Below are 18,860 nucleotides of genomic sequence, written 5' to 3'. Positions count from 1 at the left end.
GAAAGACTCCCAAAGGACAGGTACAATAAGACCTTCTTGTTGGGGAGGCCAGAAATAGGACAATAAAAACAGAAAGCGGAGGGACAGATTGATAAGAAGTAGGAACCAAGACCTGTAGCCAGATAACAGTTTGTTGAACTACAAATAGAGGCACATTCCAAAAGGCCCAATCTGGTGTAAAACTGTGAAGCTGGATTTCTAAACACAGGAAGTAAACAGTCCAGAAAGGTCACTAAAGGAAAGAAATAATAATAAAAAGTTCAGAGAACTGAGGGTGAAGTTAGGGGGTCCTGTGTATCCAAGGTCCCCCCACCCCATAAATTCACAAGGTCATAAATTTCCTTCATGCTACAGCAAAACCAGGGATGGTGCTCACCAGTGTTGAGTTTTCAGCTTGTTTTCACAAGGTCCAGCCCAAGAGTGAGATGCATAAAATAAATGGGTGCAATGTACCTGAATTCACACTCCAGTCACAGTGAGGCATAGAGCACATTAACAAACCTGAATGCCAGCTGTGGACTCTATCCTGTGTTAAGAGGGCAGTACTAAGAGGAAGCCTCATTAATCTACCCCCATAAGTCAGTGCCCATCTAGGCTCCTGCAGGGCTGCTGGCCTTTCCATACATATCCTAAGGGCACCAGCTCCCTGCAACCTGGGCGGTGCACCCGCCACTCAGGCTTACGTCAGGATTCTGGCGGCAGGAGTCCTGGTGAGCTGGCTACAGCTCCTTCTTGGTGCCCTGATAACCAGTCAGCTTGACATGAAGAGGCTCCTTGCCCACTTACCCAATCACCTCTTCCCAGTCTGGCAAAAGAGGAAGTCGCTTTTGGGGAACTTGGGAGTAGCAGAGGGAACCAAAGGGTGAATCAGGACAAAGTAAGGGGTGGTTCTCCTTTCCTCCAAACAAAGGTTCAGGCTCCTGCCAACTCCATAAAAGCAGGGAGGAGCAGGTTGGTGGTTTTCTTCTCTTCTCTGGTTGGGGAACAGAGGAGTAGGGAGTATTAGAAAGGAGGGAAATGTACAATACTGCTCGTTGCCCTGCCCCAACCCAATTACACTCTGGTGAGGCGTAAGGCAACACAGGTAAAGTCCTTAGAGTCTGGCACACAACAAGCCTAAGTGAAGGTTAGCTATTGTTGTTATTATTAATAACAATGGCTCTTAACTTCCCTGGGGGTCTGATAAAAGCCATAGACTTGCTCCCCAGAAAAAAGCGCACAAGTATACACACACCTAATTTTGCAGGTGATTTCAGGGGATGTGCAAATATTTGTGTAATACTCTGATTAGGACCCACCGCGGTCAGGACACACTCCAGCCTACAGAACAGCTACATAATTTGCAGGTCCGACTACAAAATGAAAATGCAGGGAGCCCTTGTTCAAAAATTATTAAGAATTTCATGACAACGAAAGCAGAACATTAAACCAGGTGTGGGACCCTTCTCTGCATGGGGTCCTGCTTGACTGCGCAGGTCCCACACCCAAGCAGCTGGCTCACCAAGACCTTGGAGCTCTAGGTCAGACCACTGTACCTTTGCTTTAAGCAAACTCAGTATCCCAAGAATGGAATTTACAAAATGTGCATTTGAAAGCTGGCCACCCATAGGACTCTTATTGAGCAACTACTTAGGGCAAGGTTGTAGAGATCAAACACTTGAAACGAACAAGCCAGAGATCCTGCACAGCAAAGCTTTTGCAGCCTGGGGGGAAAGACCTGTAAATTACACAGCTGTGATGACAGGAATCAGCCACAGTTGCTGTGGGAACCCAGAGGGGGCACAATTTAGGAAGGGAGGAGGTAGGAAAGCGCCCCCAGGGCCTGACTCGGGGGTCAACACAGCAAGATGAGAAGGGTGCGAGGTGTTCTAGGCAAAGGGAGGTGAGAGAGGAGACGATGCTTTGCCCAGACCTGCACTTTCTGTGCATGTGCTACATTATGCCCGAAAATTCCACTTGTGATCCTGCTTTTCAGAAATGCCGGCGGAGAGCAGGAAGCATGCCCCCTCCCTCAGACATGCAGGTGTAGGTATGGGCTGCTCCTTTACCGCAGGTACCATAGAAACAAACCATGGGGAAGCAGCTAAGACTGCAAGACCCCAAAAGGGTCACGTGAGGAAATTTACCCTGGGACAAAATGCCACGGAGGCTCAGCAGCAGCCCGGGACCTTGCGATCAGACTCCTCTGGGTTTAAATCCCCTTACCTCTGTGTAGCAGCTTGTGGCCTTGGGCCTCAATTTTTTCATCTGTAAAATAGGGATAATCATAGTATTTACCTAACAGGGTTGTTGTGGGGATTAAATACGATAATATATGTGAAGCATTTAGAACGTCTTGCTTACCCAACTGCTACATAAGTGCTAGCTATTATCATTAGCAATAGGACTGATAACAATGAAGGAAAAAACACAAACTAAAAAAAAAGCAGTTGCAAAAGGGCTCCCGGATCTCAGAGATGGGAAGAGGCTTGGGTGTGGGTGAGTAGGAAGGTTGGAGGCCCTGTAACCATACCCGCTGAAGGGGCAAAAAAAACCTTTGGAATGAGATGAGCTTTGATGTATCATAAAGATAGACCTCTGGGTGGAATTGGCTAAGTCATGTTACCTTTGTTGACCTCAATCTATCCAACTGTGGAATAGGAATAATGTGTCCCACTTACTTCATTGGATAACATATGTGAAAATGTTTGGTAAGCTGGAGGTGAAGGTGGTGCTATTGTCTAAGCCACAGGGTTTACTAATGATGTCATTTATAGACAGAATCCTCTTCCTCTGCCTACCCCTTAAGAGTGGGTGCTTCTCAGGTCTCCAGCCTAGACTGCTTCTCAGCCCCCATAACCACATCCATAGCTTCAGTAATATCCATGCTGGTGCCTAGCATCCCTACCTCCAGCCTGGTCCTCCTTCCCAACCTCCAGGCCCATGTAAAAAGTGCCCACTAGGTACGTCCATGTGGATATCTCAGGCACCTGCAAACTCTCATTGTCCATGACTGAACTCATCATGGCTCCGTATCTCAGTGAAAGGTTCCATGGTCCAGCCAGCAGGAAACCTGGGTGTAATCCTTGACCTCTCCCCCCACCTCTGACATCCATCAGGCATCTGTATGTGCTAATAAATATGGCCCCAGTGCAGCTACTTCTCTGACTTCATTTCAATCCTATTCCCATAATCCAGGACACCTCTCCCTTTCCTAGACTCCCACAACTTCATCACTCATCGGCCTAGAACACCTCACTCACTCCCGTTTGCCTAGCTCTTATTCATCCTTTGGGTTTCCCCTTAAAGGTCATTTCCTTTAAAAAGCCTTCCTCCACCACTCGTTGAGGGTTCCTAGCGCTCTTACCCAGCAACCTGTACTTGCTAAGATACTGCACCTACACTGAGGTCCATTGCTAAACTCTCAGCTCGAGGAGATCACACGCTGAGTTTCTTCCGCTTACTAGTGTCTCAAGCAGGTAACATCAGGACAAAGAACAGGAGCTGGAAATACTTGTTGAATGTTGCTGAAAACCTTACATGGCTTGCAAAGTCACACTTAGCTTCTTAACTGACACTTCCCCAGACACAGCGCTTACTTTTACAAAACATCTGCTCCTTGCGTTCCGTTTTGGGGTGGCGCCCACAGCAGTACCACACTTTGGACAGTGGAAAGAAACTATGGAAACCATGTCAAAACCCTGATGGCAACTTAAATAGAAGCTTGGCTGGATTCACGTGGGTAGCAGTCTTCGTCGTTGAGCATCCTCAGCTAGAATACTCCTGTTTTGGAGTTGGCCTGGGAAGCGGGGCCGGGGAGAAGTAGTGGGAGGTGGGGAAAAGAGGGCCAATACATTTCACAAGGAGGGGGTTTGAACTGAAACAGCAACATAGCCTGAATGAAAGACTTGCTTGGAGCAGTTGGGAGTGGAAGAACAGTGGGGCTTTTTCTACCCGTGTGGGACCCCAGAACATTCATACCCCAGGCTTCCACTTTTCTATGTGGGCAGAATCAAAATCAATGCTCCCTTTTCATTTCACCGTGCGGTCACTGTGAGCACCTATACAGAGGGAGGCTGGCGTTTTATAAGCTGAACGCTCTGCACTCCATCCTGCGCAGTGCAAACAGTTAATCAGAACTGCTGTGTGAACTCGCGGATTTTCATTGATTCAGAATAGCTTCAGTGTTTTAATAAATCTAGCTGACTTCATTTCCCTGGGCCCTGAATTACTCTTAAAATAAAAAAAAAAAGTGTGTGTGTGTGTGTGTGTGTTATATAATCTTTGAAGGAAGTACTAATACTATTCTGACAATGTTCCCCTGCAAAACACCATTTTTCCCCTGATTGTAAAATAACATGCTCTTTGTGGAAAATTTGGAAGTACACAGAGTTGTAAAAGACAATCACAACATTTTGGTCCATTTCCTATCAGGTTTTTTTCTGTGCATGTAAGTTTGAAATCCTGTGGGTTTTTTTCCCTCTTAACATAATATCCTATTATCTTTTGTTATTAAAGAAACTTATTGTTTCTTCTTTTTGCTCAAGTATCACAGCTTCATTGGAGAAAATGCTGAAAAGGAAAAAGAAAATTAAAACCATTTGCAATTACCATCCAGAGGCAATGTTAAGAGTTCTGCTGTTTGTCTTTTCAATCTCGTTTTCCAGGCATATATTTGGGGGAAAAAAATATTAAATGCACCAGGATATTCCTTTATTTGGATGCAGTATGGCTTATGTAAGAATCTCCTTTTGTTGAACATTAAGGCTGCTTTCCATCAATTCTGCTACAAAAAATATCCTTCATGACAGCATTTTACATTGTGCTTTTTTCCTTAGAAAATTATGGATTTTCTACAATTAACTTCATACATTCAATTCTTGAGAGAAAACTGAAATAAAGGGACAGGGGAAAAAGTAATACGTAATTTTCACTTCAGAGTCCATCTCCATTTTAAATACATTTGTTCTCCAAACAGAAGAGAGCTCTTGCATAGAGGGGTGGGGTGACGAAACCATTCTAAAATGCCAGATAGATTTTTTTTTTAATTTTTTAATTTTTTAAATTTTATGGCTGTGTTGGGTCTTCGTTTCTGTGCGAGGGCTTTCTCTAGTTGTGGCAAGCGGGGGCCACTCTTCATCGCGATGCGCGGGCCTCTCACTATCGCGGCCTCTCTTGTTGCGGAGCACAGGCTCCAGACGCGCAGGCTCAGCAATTGTGGCTCACGGGCCCAGTTGCTCCGCGGCATGTGGGATCTTCCCAGACCAGGGCTCGAACCCGTGTCCCCTGCATTGGCAGGCAGATTCTCAACCACTGCGCCACCAGGGAAGCCCCAGATAGATATTTTTTAATGTAATTTAAATATAGTTGATAAAGGAGCAACTGACTTCAAATTTTTGGAAGATGAAATCCAGGGCCAAATCTTCCATGAGTCCGAGCAACAGTTTAAAATAATTTCTCAATTCTAAATTTCCCTCCACATGGCAGAACACCTACCAGTGCTTAAAAAAAAAAAAAAAAAACTGGCCTGAAGAAATAAAAAGGTGCCACTTCTGAAGCAACACCAAAGGAAGATATAATAAAAAATTGTTGGGTCAGTGATAAGGGTACAGACATCATATGTTTAAAGAAAACAACAAAAACAATGTTAAAAGAAACCAATGACCCTTGAACTACATCTTCAAAAGCATGCCAGAAATACTCCCGTTCTGGTATACGAGCTGGTAGAGCCTGGAAGGGCAGGAAGGATGTGGTCTAGACACTTATGCTATGATTGTTTCTAAGAGATCCATCTCCCTGCTCAGAGATCAGGCCTGGATCCTGGTGTGTGCCTTTTATTTTTCTGTAACCCAAGTACAAATGACTAAAACAAAAGGGAAACCATATGCTTAAAAAAAAAAAAAATCAGTTGGCTGCCCCTCTGGGGCTTATCTTCCTAGAAAAGTACTGTCAGTGGGTCCTAGGGATTTTACCATTTCTTTGAAAAATACCCTTTGTGTATTATTATAATTTACAAATCACCTTCACCACCACATTTGGTAACAACCTCACATAGCAGAATGGTCAGGTATTATCCCCATTCTATAGATGAAAAAACTGAGGCTCAGATAGTAAATGATTTTACCCAAGTCACATAACTAGCAAGTGATGGAATAATTGCAAAGCTAGGGCTTCTCCTAGTCTGATGATCATCCAGGCCACACCATGTTCACCGGGGCTTTGGAGGAGAGAAACACTTCCAGTATCCTTTTAAAGCGCTGGATGATGCTCCTTCCAATCTAGGCCCTGACAAGCACTGGAGCAAGGGCACTGTCGAAGGAAACAGGACTCACAGGCATCCATCTCAGATGCTGGGTCGTTTTAACAAAATGGTTCAATTATTAGGGAGGAGGTGAGGAGAAAACATGTATCTGAGTTCACCTGGCCGTTAGGAGCTTGCAATCCGTCTTTGGGCAGGGAGGGGTGGTCTTTGATCTCCAATCTGGCTAGGAAATGAGCTCCTTTCTTCTTCACAGGCTTTACACTGAGGCCTCATTAGGAGTGAGTCCTAGTAGGGTTTGGAGAAAACCCTCTAGATTCAGGCCTGGGCTGCTGCCTTATTAGGGCCTTTTATCTCCCTAGAAAGTTCACTGAGCGGGATTTTCAAAACCTCCCTGGCACATCACCAGGCCCTTCAGTGCTCGTGTCCCTGTGTCCCCCCCACTGCTGTTAGTGCAGCCAACACATAAATCTTCCCCACCCGTCTGTAAGAATTGGATCCCACCAAGTGGCAAGCAAGCCCGAGTGTAAAAAGCAATGTAATCCAGTTTACCCCCTAATGTCTTACAGCGAACAAGACGTACGAAAACGGATCCGTACCAAGTGACAGAATAAGGCAGAACTCAGGGACCTGGATCAGCCAGGGTTGTGACCTCTGCCTTCAACCATGCCATTAGATCGGAAATGTGTCAAACCATGATCGTGAATGAGAAGAGCCCCCCAAGAGCTGCCCTCCATCACTGCTGCAAGCATGCCACAGCCAAGGTCGGCTGTGCTGAACCCAGGTAGGCTCCCTATCAGCTCATGCCGTGCTGAACTCGGGACAGGCAAAAGCAACACTCAAGGGAAGCACCACACTAGGGACGACATGAGGCTCAGCTTCAAACCCATGGTGGTCTGCTGGGAAGCAGTCCAGGGTGGGAGTTGGAAAGGTTTCAGACTGACCGCCAGTGATGATGGGCAGTAGGGCCTGACTTGAAGAATCTGGGTACTCAGCTGCACTCAAGTCACGCTCCCCCGACCGCGGTCAGGACTCAAAAGACTGTGGCATCCTTTCATGTACCCACAGTAACCACCAGCATTGCTTTCTTAGATGACAAATAACAATTAAGGATCAAGTAAGTTGCTCCGATGAGAGAGAGCCTGATCATCCACAAAGGCATAATTCTTTCCTCCCACCCGAGCCCCAGAGCTGGCTCCTGGCCAGTGGAACTCTGAGACAGGCAGAGTACAAGGAAGAAGTGCTCTAGAGTGGAAATTAGAAAACATGGATCCTACTCCCCCATCTGCCTCTGACCAGCTATGTTGAACTGGGCAAGTAACTCTCCCTGTCTGGGCTGAGATTCCTCATCTATAAAATGATGGGGTTAGCATGTATCACTATGGTCCCTCAACATCAAATCTTCAGTGTTTTCTGGATTCCATGAAATTAGCTAAAGAAGCCTGTTTGCTGGAAATGTAAAGTACAGAGTTGCCTCTCAGGAAAAACTTTAAGTTCAAAATGAAAGCAAAGAAGGAAAAGAAAGAAATGAAAGCGGGAGAGTTAGGTCAACTTGAAACTCTCTTTGGTCATAAGAATAGCAAAGCAATGAGTTCAGATAGCTTGGGAGGAATAGAAAAGTACAAACTGCAAAACAGGAAACCCATTCTTGGCTGGCTGTCAAAGAGCCATGAGCTGGTGAAAGTTTAGATCCATTTTCATTTTAAATTTCTTAAAACTAATAAAGTCCCCAAGTTAGTGAATTATTGAGATGCCTGCTACTGAAACACAGCATTATTGTTCCCGTCCCAGGCTTTTTAACCACTTGATGTTTCAGTCCCATTTCTGATAGTGAGGTGGTACAAGGAACCGCTGGTTCCGGCTCGTCCCTGTGGCTGGCACCGCCCCTCTACCTGCTTAGCATCATGACCACGTGTTTATAGACAATGGTCAAACGCGGCCTTGAATTATATACCTCCCCAAACAGCATTCCAGCTCTTGAATTTGCAGGGACCCAATTTCCACATCTTTGATTCCTCCAGTGGCTACAGCAAGCACTCAGGTGTTTACCGGATGATTAAGAACAGTACTTACCAGACTCCTCAGGTATCTCAAACTACACAGCCAGGTTAATCCATCCAAGCTACGTTTGGACTACAAAATCATTTTTCGAAAAGGCATTATCCAGAGACAGAAGAGCTTACAGAAATGAGCTTAACAAACACCGAAACCAGATTTCCATAGAGAGCAGAAAAATAATTTATTCCAAAGGAGGGCAGAAATAAGAAATTCATCCTGAAAATATACTTTGGTATAATTCTGGTGGGACAGATTTTCCCTCTGAACATGTTCTCCTACTGACTGCCCCACTGGAGTCTTACTATCATGTAACAGTTTTTAAACACTTTGCTGATTCTCATGTTGTGAGCAGGCAGGAGCCATCTTCAAATCCACAGTTTCCAAGGAGAGTAATGTTATTTCTCAGAACAACAGCATTTTCTATCTCCGAAGAGTACATAAACACTTTATAGAGGCAGCACAGTTTAGATTCAATAGGCACATCATTCATCAAAGTATAAAAAAGGTGACAGGAAAAAATACTGCATTGTAGAATAAGATATTCAAATGTGGTGGGAACGTTTAAGGCAGCTGACAGCCAAAGTGGGCGAGTCAAGGAAGGTGGTCTGGGTATGGAGGTGATTTTGCATCTAGAGGAGTTCTCTTCGTGACCTGCAAAACAAAACCGTTCCAGTAACTGGGCCTTTCCACCAACCTCAGGAGGGCAAAAGGGTAACACCGAGAAAGTCAACCAGGCCAATAATTTTAAATACACAGATGCTCCCTAAATGAAAGTGGGCTCAGTTAACGTGCAAGTTCGGGCAGGTTTTGCAGGGCTGTGACAATAAGTCCAGTTACCGAGGACAATGCTAAACTGAGGATCCCAAGTCCCGGTTTGACGGTGTCATAGAAAGCAGGAAGAGTGGAGCTGACTGAGACCCGCTGCACTGGGACCTGACAAGTTCCCTTGGGCTTCAAGACTCTGTATTTGCACTTCCGCTCCCACAGGCGGGCAAGCCGGTCCCTGCGTCAGACTCCTAAAGAGCAGGCCCCTTGCTACTCGAGATAGCTCACCGTTCTTGCCACCCCAAGTGTAGGTGACAAATGAGAATTTCTTCTTCTAGAAGCTTAATGCTGCAACACCACCTCTGCAGAGCTGGCAAACATTTAAAATAGGTATCTTCACACATCAGACTGCTAACAGCGGTCGCGTAACTCCTTCACGCAAAGCTTACTGTATAACGTCTTTATAAATAAAGCCACATGTGCTACTTTTGAAGTTAAAGAGAAAAAATAAAGAGAAAATAAACGTTAAATAGTGTCTTTAAGAGGTGATTTCCACACAAGTCTCGATTTAGTGGATAAGAAAACAAGCTGGTTGTGGCCCACCATTTGCCAGGGTGTTTAGGGAGGTGCAGGTGGAGTGAGGGGCTAGTTAAGTGGGGATGAGGCACGGCTGTAGCAGGCAGGTCTGGAAGGCTGGAGGTCGCAAAGCCCACAGGGAGACCACACGGGCCCTTGCGATTTCCCAAGCCAGTGGGCACACACCCTGGAGAATCCCCAGTGCCGGGTGATTAAATGGCGGGTTTCCCAAGGCTCCAGGGCCAAGGTGCCCAGAAGCAGACATGAGACTGCTGGTAAATCTTACTGGAGCAAGCTGGGCAGGCCAGCCGCCCTCCATGGTGGAAAGCACCGGACTGCTGGGGAACCACTAGGGCAGGACAGTGCAAACAGTCAACTGAAGATGTAATTAGAGGACCATTTCTACCACGTACTAAGGAAAATAACCGTAGCAGGCTAGGTAGGGGCAATGACCAGAGCTACCGGTTTCTTCCATGGCTTCATGAAACCTTTCCTCTAATCTCATGATCATTTTCTCTTCTCTTCCTTAGGCCAGCAGAACAGCCCTCTGCACAGACCTGAGTTCCAGGCAGATTATTAATTTACTTGAGAATATGTGAAGCAGTGAATCCAAATGTTTTGTGTGTGAAGTTCCTATGAAGAGCATATGGTCAGGGGACTTCCCTGGTGGCGCAATGGTTACGAATCCGCCTGCTAATGCAAGGGACACGGGTTTGAGCCCTGGTCCGGGAAGATCCCACAAGTCACGGAGCAACTAAGCCCGTGCGCCACAACTACTGAGCCTGCGCTCTAGAGCCCACACGCCACAACTACTGAAGCCTGAACGCTCTAGGGCCCGCATGCCGCAACTACTGAGCCCACCTGCTGCAACTGCTGAAGCCTGTGCACCTAGAGCCCATGCTCCACAACAAGAGAAGCTACCACAATGAGAAGACTGCAAACTGCGTTGAAGAGTAGCCCCTGCTAGTCGCAACTAGAGAAAGCCTGCGCGCAGCAGTGAAGACCCAACGCAGCCAAAAATAATAAATAAATTAATTTTTAAAAAACAGCATATGGTCAGACTTCCTCACTGTTTAGGCCTTTCTGGATGAATGAACAATCACAGAAGGGGAAAACAGGTCTTCACTTGTGAAAAACCACACAGAAAGAGGGAATAATTTTCCCTCAAGCTCAGTGATACCAGTTTAAGATTGATGTGAACGAGCATTATGTTCTACGGCATAGACTTGTGGTTTGATTCTGGAGTGAATTAAAGAAGCACATATTCTAATCATCTCTCTGATATGAAAGAGCCATTCTGGGGTGGAGGTGGGGAACTCAGCCAAAGGGTCCATGTTCTCATTTTGTAAAATAAAGGAATCACAAGGCTACTTTCAGATAAAACTGAGAATGAAGACAACATAAAAATATTAAGGCTAGAATCAAGAAATCTGTTCAGGGAAGGATGATGAGTGAATATATATATTTTTTAAACAAAAAAGAAGTCTCATTTTTATCTTTATTTTTTCATTTCAGATAACTTCGCAAAATAATTCCTTCTTTACTCTCATGGTAAGGTATGTACTTATTGTAGGAGATTAACTACAAGAGGTATTTAAGCAACCTATAAAGGCCTGAGTGTTTCACAATTCAAGGCAAAAACAGCAGAGCTAAATACATTTAGGAGAGAAGAGATCTCTGGGAAGCCAAGTGGTCAGGAAAGGAAGTGCAAGGATTTGCAAGCTGGACACTTAGAGAAAACATCAGAAAGAATTAAGAGAGAATGGGCGAGTGGAGACAAGAAACCAGAATGTTCGCTGAATAGTGCGTTTACTAACCTGCTTTCTACATTAAGGACTGCGGTAGGGGAGTGAGGCAGGAAAAGCTAAGTAAAGCTAATTAGGTCAAGAGCATGAAAATGGTATGGCTGGAACTAGTAGGTCACGGAGGAAAGTTGTGCAGAGAGCGGCGAAGGTGGTTGGAAGGCAGACAAGGCAGGCCTTGACCACCAAGTTAGAAAGTGGGACAGAATCTGCAGACTAGTCATTCTTATCTTTTGTGGCTCATGGGACCTTTGGTGACCCTGACAAGCTGTGCTGACAACACGTTACATACAGCATTCCAAGCGGCACGTACCCATTAAAATCAGGGACCTTGGGTTTAAGAAAAAGCCCTGCTGTAGCCCATGGAGAGCTACTCAAAGTTTCTGGGGCAAGCAGCATGTGTTTCAGGAAGTGCTATGTCAGGAAGATAAACAGGGTGGTGGTTTGTAGATACCTTGAGTGTAGAGGCAGGCAGACGTGATGAGGAGCCACTGCAGTAATTCAGAGCCGCAGTGACTGGGTCAGATAGTAGGGTCCCCGACAGAGGAACAGAGTACAGAGGCAGACACAAGTGACATTACAGGCTCAACTGGATTCAAGGAAGAGGAGAAAGAAGCGATCGAATGGGTTCTAGGTGACAGGGAACACTGTGACAGGCTTTTTAACCATAAAACACCTTGCACTATTTTAACTTTTCACAAGTATGGCTTAATTCCAACCTCTCGACAGATCACGAACCCCTTCAGAGTCCACAGCCTCCTCTGAAATCCCCACTCAGTACTATGTACCTCGTGACACTCAAATATTTTTGGAATGCATAGGAAAACAGCTTCCTCAGGGCAGAGGCCTAATTACCAATAGTCTATTCCTCTCCGGTCCAGATTTTGTAATAAAATGGAATGCCTGCCCTTTTAGGACTGCGGTAAACCATACAGGCTTATCTAAACATATCACCATGATGTGGTTAACCAACTAACTTACAGAACACTGGTCTGAAGCCATTCCAAGGAGATTCTATACAAGCATCACACCCCCAAAGCTGTAGGAGAATGGGACATCGGAAAAACAGCAACCTTGATGTGATAGTTCCATAAGCGTCTCAGAAATCGAGGCTCTAGAGGCAGCCAAGGTTGACAGGGGGCAGAGATGGAGTGAACATAGTTCTTCGAAGTACTGGGTAAGATTTCCAGCCAATAAACATAATGTGCTATAACTCAGCCTATCAACATATGAAAGAAAATCATGGCAATTAAAGTGTTTAAAGTAGCAAAGGACCGGCTAGCTGTTTAACCGTGTTGTTCAGGATCAATTCAATTTCATCTGTATAGAATTATTGTTTGAAAGCTTTCATGACTGCTCCTCATTTTTCTCTGCTGAATACCATGCCTGGCTTACACCTCCTACTTTCCAAATCTGGCCTCTTAAAGAATCACATACAGAATTGAACACTTTTCCTTACCAGCTGAGGACAGGCCTAAATCTGGTTTCTGCACTCCTTTATCATCCCCCAGTTGTGTACAAGTTCAAAGTTCTAAGGGAATTTAGCTCCTTCTTTGAATTTTACCACCAAGAAAAGTGAGGTCCTGTCTTAAGAGTTCTGTTTATGGGCTTCCCTGGTGGTGCAGTGGTTAAGAATCCGCCTGCCAATGCAGGGGACATGGGTTCGAGCCCTGGTCCGGGAAGATCCCACATGCCGCGGAGCAACTAAACCCGTGCGCCACAACTGCTGAGCCTGCGCTCTAGAGCCCGCAAGCCACAACTACTGAGCCCACATGCCACAACTACTGATGCCCGCGCGCCTAGAGCCCATGCTCTGCAACAAGAGAAGCCACCACAATAAGAAGCCCGCGCACCACAATGAAGAGTAGCCCCCACTCGCCACAACTAGAGAAAAGCCCACGCGCAGCAATGAAGACCCTACACAGCCAAAAATAAATAAATAAATTAAAAAAAAAAAAAAAGAGAGAGTGAGTTCTGTTTGCTCCAATGTTAGGATTAGATTAGATGAGATCTCCGGATGTGGTAACTCCATAGGCCTAGAGGTACGGTACTACCACAATCACTACCTCAAACATGGAATCACTGTGACATGATGCTCATAACTAGGGCCACCTGGCTGCGCTCTATTTCCTGCCCTTCTGCTTTTAAAGGAACAACTGTTAACATAAGGGTTTCAAGCAGTCCTAGTTTGTGCTGTGGACCAGAGTGCAAACATCAGGAATTCATCATTCAGGTTACAGACACATGAAACTGAAAAGAACGGGCAAATAACACCAGATCCACACACACAGTGTTATTCACTGTGGGCCCCCTTTACTTATGGTAAGAGACGGAAATGAGGCTCAGAGAAGGTAAGTGAAAGGCAATGCTAGAATGAAGATCTCACTCTGAGAGGCCTGAGGTTCTCAGCTTTAAACCCCAATCAATACCACCACCTAACATTCATTATAGTTAAGAGGAAGGACAGAAAACAAAACTTGATGGGGAAAAAATGGGGGGGGAGGTTCTATATATATATATATATATATATATATATGAATCAGATTTTTTTTAAAAAATCTATATAAAAGGGAATCAAAACCCCTTTTAGGTAGACAGAACTCTAAGGAAAAAAAAAGGCTGCCTACCTATCAGGCTGGCAAAAATCCAGGCTGTGAGGAAATAGAAATTCACATACACTGTTGGTAGAAATGCAAAAATGGTACAATCCCTATAGAAGGGCATGTAGTTAATACCTGGAAAAAGTATTTATACCTTTAACACGGAGATTCTATTTTTCAAGGACTCTAATCTAAAGAAAACTGGTAAAAATACAAAATGTCAACGCACAGGATGGCACTGTGGCTTTATCAATAATAACAAAAGACTGGACTTCCCTGGTGGCACAGTGGTTAAGAATCCGCCTGCCAATGCAGGGGACAGGGGTTTGAGCCCTGCTCCGGGAAGATCCCACATGCTGCGGAGCAACTAAGCCCGTGTGCCACAACTACTGAGCCTGCGCTCTAGACCCCAAGAGCCACAACTACTGAGCCTGAGTGCCACAACTATTGAAGCCCGCACACCTAGAGCCCGTGCTCCGCAACAAGAGAAGCCACTGCAATGAGAAGCCCGCACACCGCAACGAAGAGTAGCCCCCGCTCGCCGCAACAAGAGAAAGCCCGTGCGCAGCAATGAAGACCCAATGCAGCCAAAAATAAATAAATAAATTTATAAAAAATAAAAAACAAAACAAAAGACTGGAAATAATGCAAAAGGATATCAATGGCTATAAAAAGAATTAAGGAAGATGTCTATACACTGATAGGATATATTGTTCAGCGAAAAAGAGCAAGGTACAGAATAGCATATGTAATATGATATCTCTTCTGTAACAGCTGTGTGTGTCAGAGAAGGATGGATACACACACAAACACACACACACACAATGTATTTGCTTATATTTGCACAATGAAACACTGGAAGGATATAGACTTTTATGAATGTATCTTACATAAATTTTGACTCTGGAAATGTTTTACATATTCCAAAAAATGTAGCCAAAAAAAAAAATTACTATAAATTGAACACAAAATAAATCATCTTAATCTAACTGTATAACAAATTGATAACCACCAGAGGAAATAATTTCAAGTGACCACAGAAAACAGCATGTTGTTCTTTATTTGTTCTAAGAACAAATAAGGCAGCAAAGAAATCCTAAACTGTATTCAAAAACCTTATGGTTAGTAGTTACACTGGTGTAATTTTGAAACTATTTTATATATATGATAATCAAATTAAGTAATTAAGTTACTTCATTAGGAGCCAAGATTTTCAGCATATGTGAATGATATTCAAGTATAAAACCAAAGAAGTCAAATAAAAATCCTGTAATGTTAAATATGAATTAGAAATACTGACATGAACCTGTGATTTTTTTTTTCTTTTTAAAAATCCATACTTCCTGGCTTTGTCCACTGTAAAGGCTTAGAAGCAACAACACCCCAACAGAAATGAATGCACCTAGTAATCAGATCATGGTTTTTAAATACCATTTCCACTGAAAGAAAAACAGGGCCAACTGGGCTGAGGACTGACTAGTGAACCAGGGAATCCTTTCAGTGGGAAATTTATTAGAGGAACAGCTGATTCCAAGTCAAGAAACATACAAGAGAGGTCTGGGACACCTTGATGTTGCCAGAAAGAAAACTATCAAAGACTAATATTAGGGCTTCCCTGGTGGCACGGTGGTTGAGAATCTGCCTGCCAATGCAGGGCACATAGGTTTGAGCCCTGGTTTGGGAAGATCCCACATGCCGCGGAGCAGCTAGGCCCATGAGTCACAACTACTGAGCCTGCGCGTCTGGAGCCTGTGCTCCGCAACAAGAGAGGCCGCGTTAGTGAGAGGCCCGCGCACCGCGACGAAGAGTGGCCCTTGCCTGCCGCAACTAGAGGAAGCCCTCGCACAGCAACGAAGATCCAACACAGCCAAAAAAAAATTTAAAAAAAAATTAATTAATTAATTAAAAAAAAAGACTAATATCAAAGGGACGTAGAAGCCAGTCTAGACAGGTGCCCACAGGGCCAAAAAAAGAACAACTGAACATAAAAAGAATAATAAACATTTACTTGATTAAAATTGAAAAGGAAAGAAAGAAAACCTCATTTAATACCCCAGAAGTAACTTGGGCACCAAGTTACTCACTTTGAAAACTAAAAGAGGGACTTCCCTGGTGGCACAGTAGTTAAGAATCTGCCTGCCAATGCAGGGGACATGGGTTCAAGCCCTGGTCTGGGAAGATCCCACATGCCACGGAGCAAAAAAGCCCATGCGCCACAACTACTGAGCCCATGTGCCACAACTACTGAAGCCCACATGCTCTAGGGCCCATGCTCTGCAACAAGAGAAGACACCGCAATGAGAAGCCCGCACACCACAACGAAGAGTAGCCCCCCCTCGCCGCAACTAGAGAAAGCCCACATGCAGCAACAAAGATCCAACACAGCCAAAATAAATAAAGAAAAAAAGAAAGAAAAAAAATTAAAAGAAAAAAACTATGTATCCCACCTTTCTTATATGATCTACATTTCAAGGTTAGTAAATAACTCTAGTTGATAGAAAAGTTCATTTTTTAAAAAATATTTATTTATTTATTTATTCATTCATTCATTCATTCATTCATTTATGGCTGTGTTGTGTCTTTGTTGCTACGTGCGGGCTTTCTCTAGTTGTGGCAAGTGGGGGCCTCTCTTCATTGTGGTGCATGGGCTTCTCATTGCGATGGCTTCTCTTGTTGCAGAGCACGGGCTCTAGGCATGTGGGCTTCAGTAGTTGTGGCACACGGGCTCAGTAGTTGTGGCACACAGGCTCTAGAGCACAGGTTCAGTAGTTGTGGAGCACGTGCTTAGCTGCTCCGTGGCATGTGGGATCTTCCCGGACCAGGGCTGGAACCCATGTCCCTTGCATTGGCAGGAGGATTCTTAACCACTGCGCCACCAGGGAAGTCCAGGAAATGTTCATTTTTATAGAAATATTTCACCTAATCAAATATGGAAGTAATAACAAAAACTAGAAAATCACCATTTTTGCAATTTCTACTGCAATGTTTCATTCAGGCTAAGATCATCAATGGATAAAATCACTGGATAAAGGTTGACAGAGACCTTTACAGCTGGAGGGACCAGAACCCACTGATCACCTTGGCATCACTAATGACCAGACAGCCAGACATCAAGTCTCTCCTGATATAAGGCAATATGAAGTTCACAGAACCACTTAAGTACCCTTGCCAAAAAAGCTGAACCTGAATCTAGTCAAACGTTTAGCGCTAACCTCCAGTTAACATAATAATGGAGACTGAAGAACAAATGAAATGACAGGCTTTCTGACTCTTGGCCAGTGAATACATCATTCCACTACACCACTCCTTACTTCTCTGATCCTCAGAAGCAAACGAAACCTGCAATTTTGAGACCAATTTTCAAAAAGCATCTGTCTCTCACTGTCCAAAGCATTCACAGATGCCCTTCATCTAAAATCTATCAGCCACTTAAAGTTGCTAAATCTCAAAATACCAAGTACAAATAGTCACATTCCTGATCTGTGTCCGAAAGACCACATGCAAACATAATTTACTTAACTGGCTGGGTAAGAATACAATTTAAAAGAATCTTATGGATAAATCCTTTGGTAAAAGTGAACGGCCTAAGTTCCAAATCTATTTCTGCTATTCAGATTGTGTTTGCTTTCAGCAGCCTGCCCTTGCCAAGTGTTAAAATGAGAAAAAGTCCAGGCAAACTCTAGCTGACCAACTGACAACACTGATGTGAAAGGTCAAGGGCATAGTCACCTCAATGACTGAGCACTGGAGAGCAGGTCTTCTTACTCAAGGCCAATGATGCTTGAGGTACCAGATGGTTTCATTTTTCAACTGTGGTCCAAAGAGAGGGTTGAGTTGGGCCAGAATTGCAATCAGCCAACTAAAAAAATAATGGGGGAGGAAGGACAACAGAAAGTGGTGAAATCATGTTGGAACGGGACCATTTTAAATTAGGATGAGAAAAGTGCTTTAGTAGAATTTAAATCTATTCTGTTCAGACCAAACCTTCAATACACTTAAAGTTCATAAAACACATTGTGCTAATGGGAGCATGTCTTGTAAAAAAAGCCTTCACAGAACACACCGTCCCTTCATTTGATACATTATTGACAAAGCAGTGAGGCTTCATCATAGTATGTCTCTGTCTTTTCTCTCATTTTCTTAATTCCCTTTCCAAGCAGTCAAGATTTCCTGAATTCATATGACATCGTCACCTCAGAGTGTTTTTGCCTAATCTCAGTTTATCATCATCACAACTTCTGGGCTCAGGAAAAATCAGTTTACTTTACTTTATCCATTCTCCAAATGCTAAGACCCACAACCAATATGACACATCCATTTTTACTGGTATAGCCAAGGTTAAATTTCAGCCCACTGTCTCCCAATTAGACTGTATCACTTGAGCACCCCTTCTCTCATCACCATCACCACTAAAACGTGTTACATATCTTTTGCGCAGTAGTGGAGCTGGACCAAATGGGCATCTAACTCCCCCTGCTTACTTCAGATCTAAGTAACAAGGTATTCCTCTGTATCACAGACCGATTATGGAGGAAGTATGATGGTGTTACATATTTACCTCAGGGTTGGAAGTGCAAAACAGCACATAGCCAAAACTGTCTTTAAAGTTTTCTCCTACTGCTCACAAAGTTCTGAATAAATGGTTTTGTATCTGATATAGGAATTCATATACTCAGTGAAGTTTGAGAATCACTGAACTAAGACCAAAGCAAAGAACAAAAAGAAAGACAGTAAAAGATTTGCAAATCATATATCTGATAAGGGGCTAATATCCAAAATATATAAAGAACTCGTACGACTCAACAGAAAGACAGCAAATAA

General features: G+C 44.0%; 1 protein-coding gene across 3 annotated transcripts in view; it reads right to left on the bottom strand.

Moving 5' to 3' along the window:
- Positions 1-4,421: 4,421 nt before the first annotated feature.
- ATP6V0E1 (ATPase H+ transporting V0 subunit e1) overlaps positions 4,422-18,860 on the bottom strand; it is a 39,752-nt gene continuing 25,313 nt past the window's right edge. Inside the window, exons 3-5 of one of the 3 annotated variants that reach the window (XR_009007197.1) lie at positions 17,769-17,898; positions 9,350-9,546; positions 8,459-8,947 (exon numbers count right to left, since the gene is read on the bottom strand). Coding sequence is in view for 2 of the 3 variants with exons in the window: in XM_057541216.1 (XP_057397199.1) it covers positions 17,805-17,898 (94 nt within the window). In the remaining variant the exon portion in view is untranslated. Of the gene's footprint in view, positions 4,552-8,458; positions 8,948-9,349; positions 9,547-17,768; positions 17,899-18,860 lie in introns of those variants that run through there. The other 2 variants (XM_057541216.1, XM_007190313.3) reach the window with 2 other exon arrangements.

This window comes from Balaenoptera acutorostrata, chromosome 2 (assembly GCF_949987535.1).
Source record: "Balaenoptera acutorostrata chromosome 2, mBalAcu1.1, whole genome shotgun sequence".
Lineage (NCBI taxonomy): Eukaryota > Metazoa > Chordata > Mammalia > Artiodactyla > Balaenopteridae > Balaenoptera > Balaenoptera acutorostrata.
This window is presented reverse-complemented; position numbering and strand designations above follow the sequence as displayed.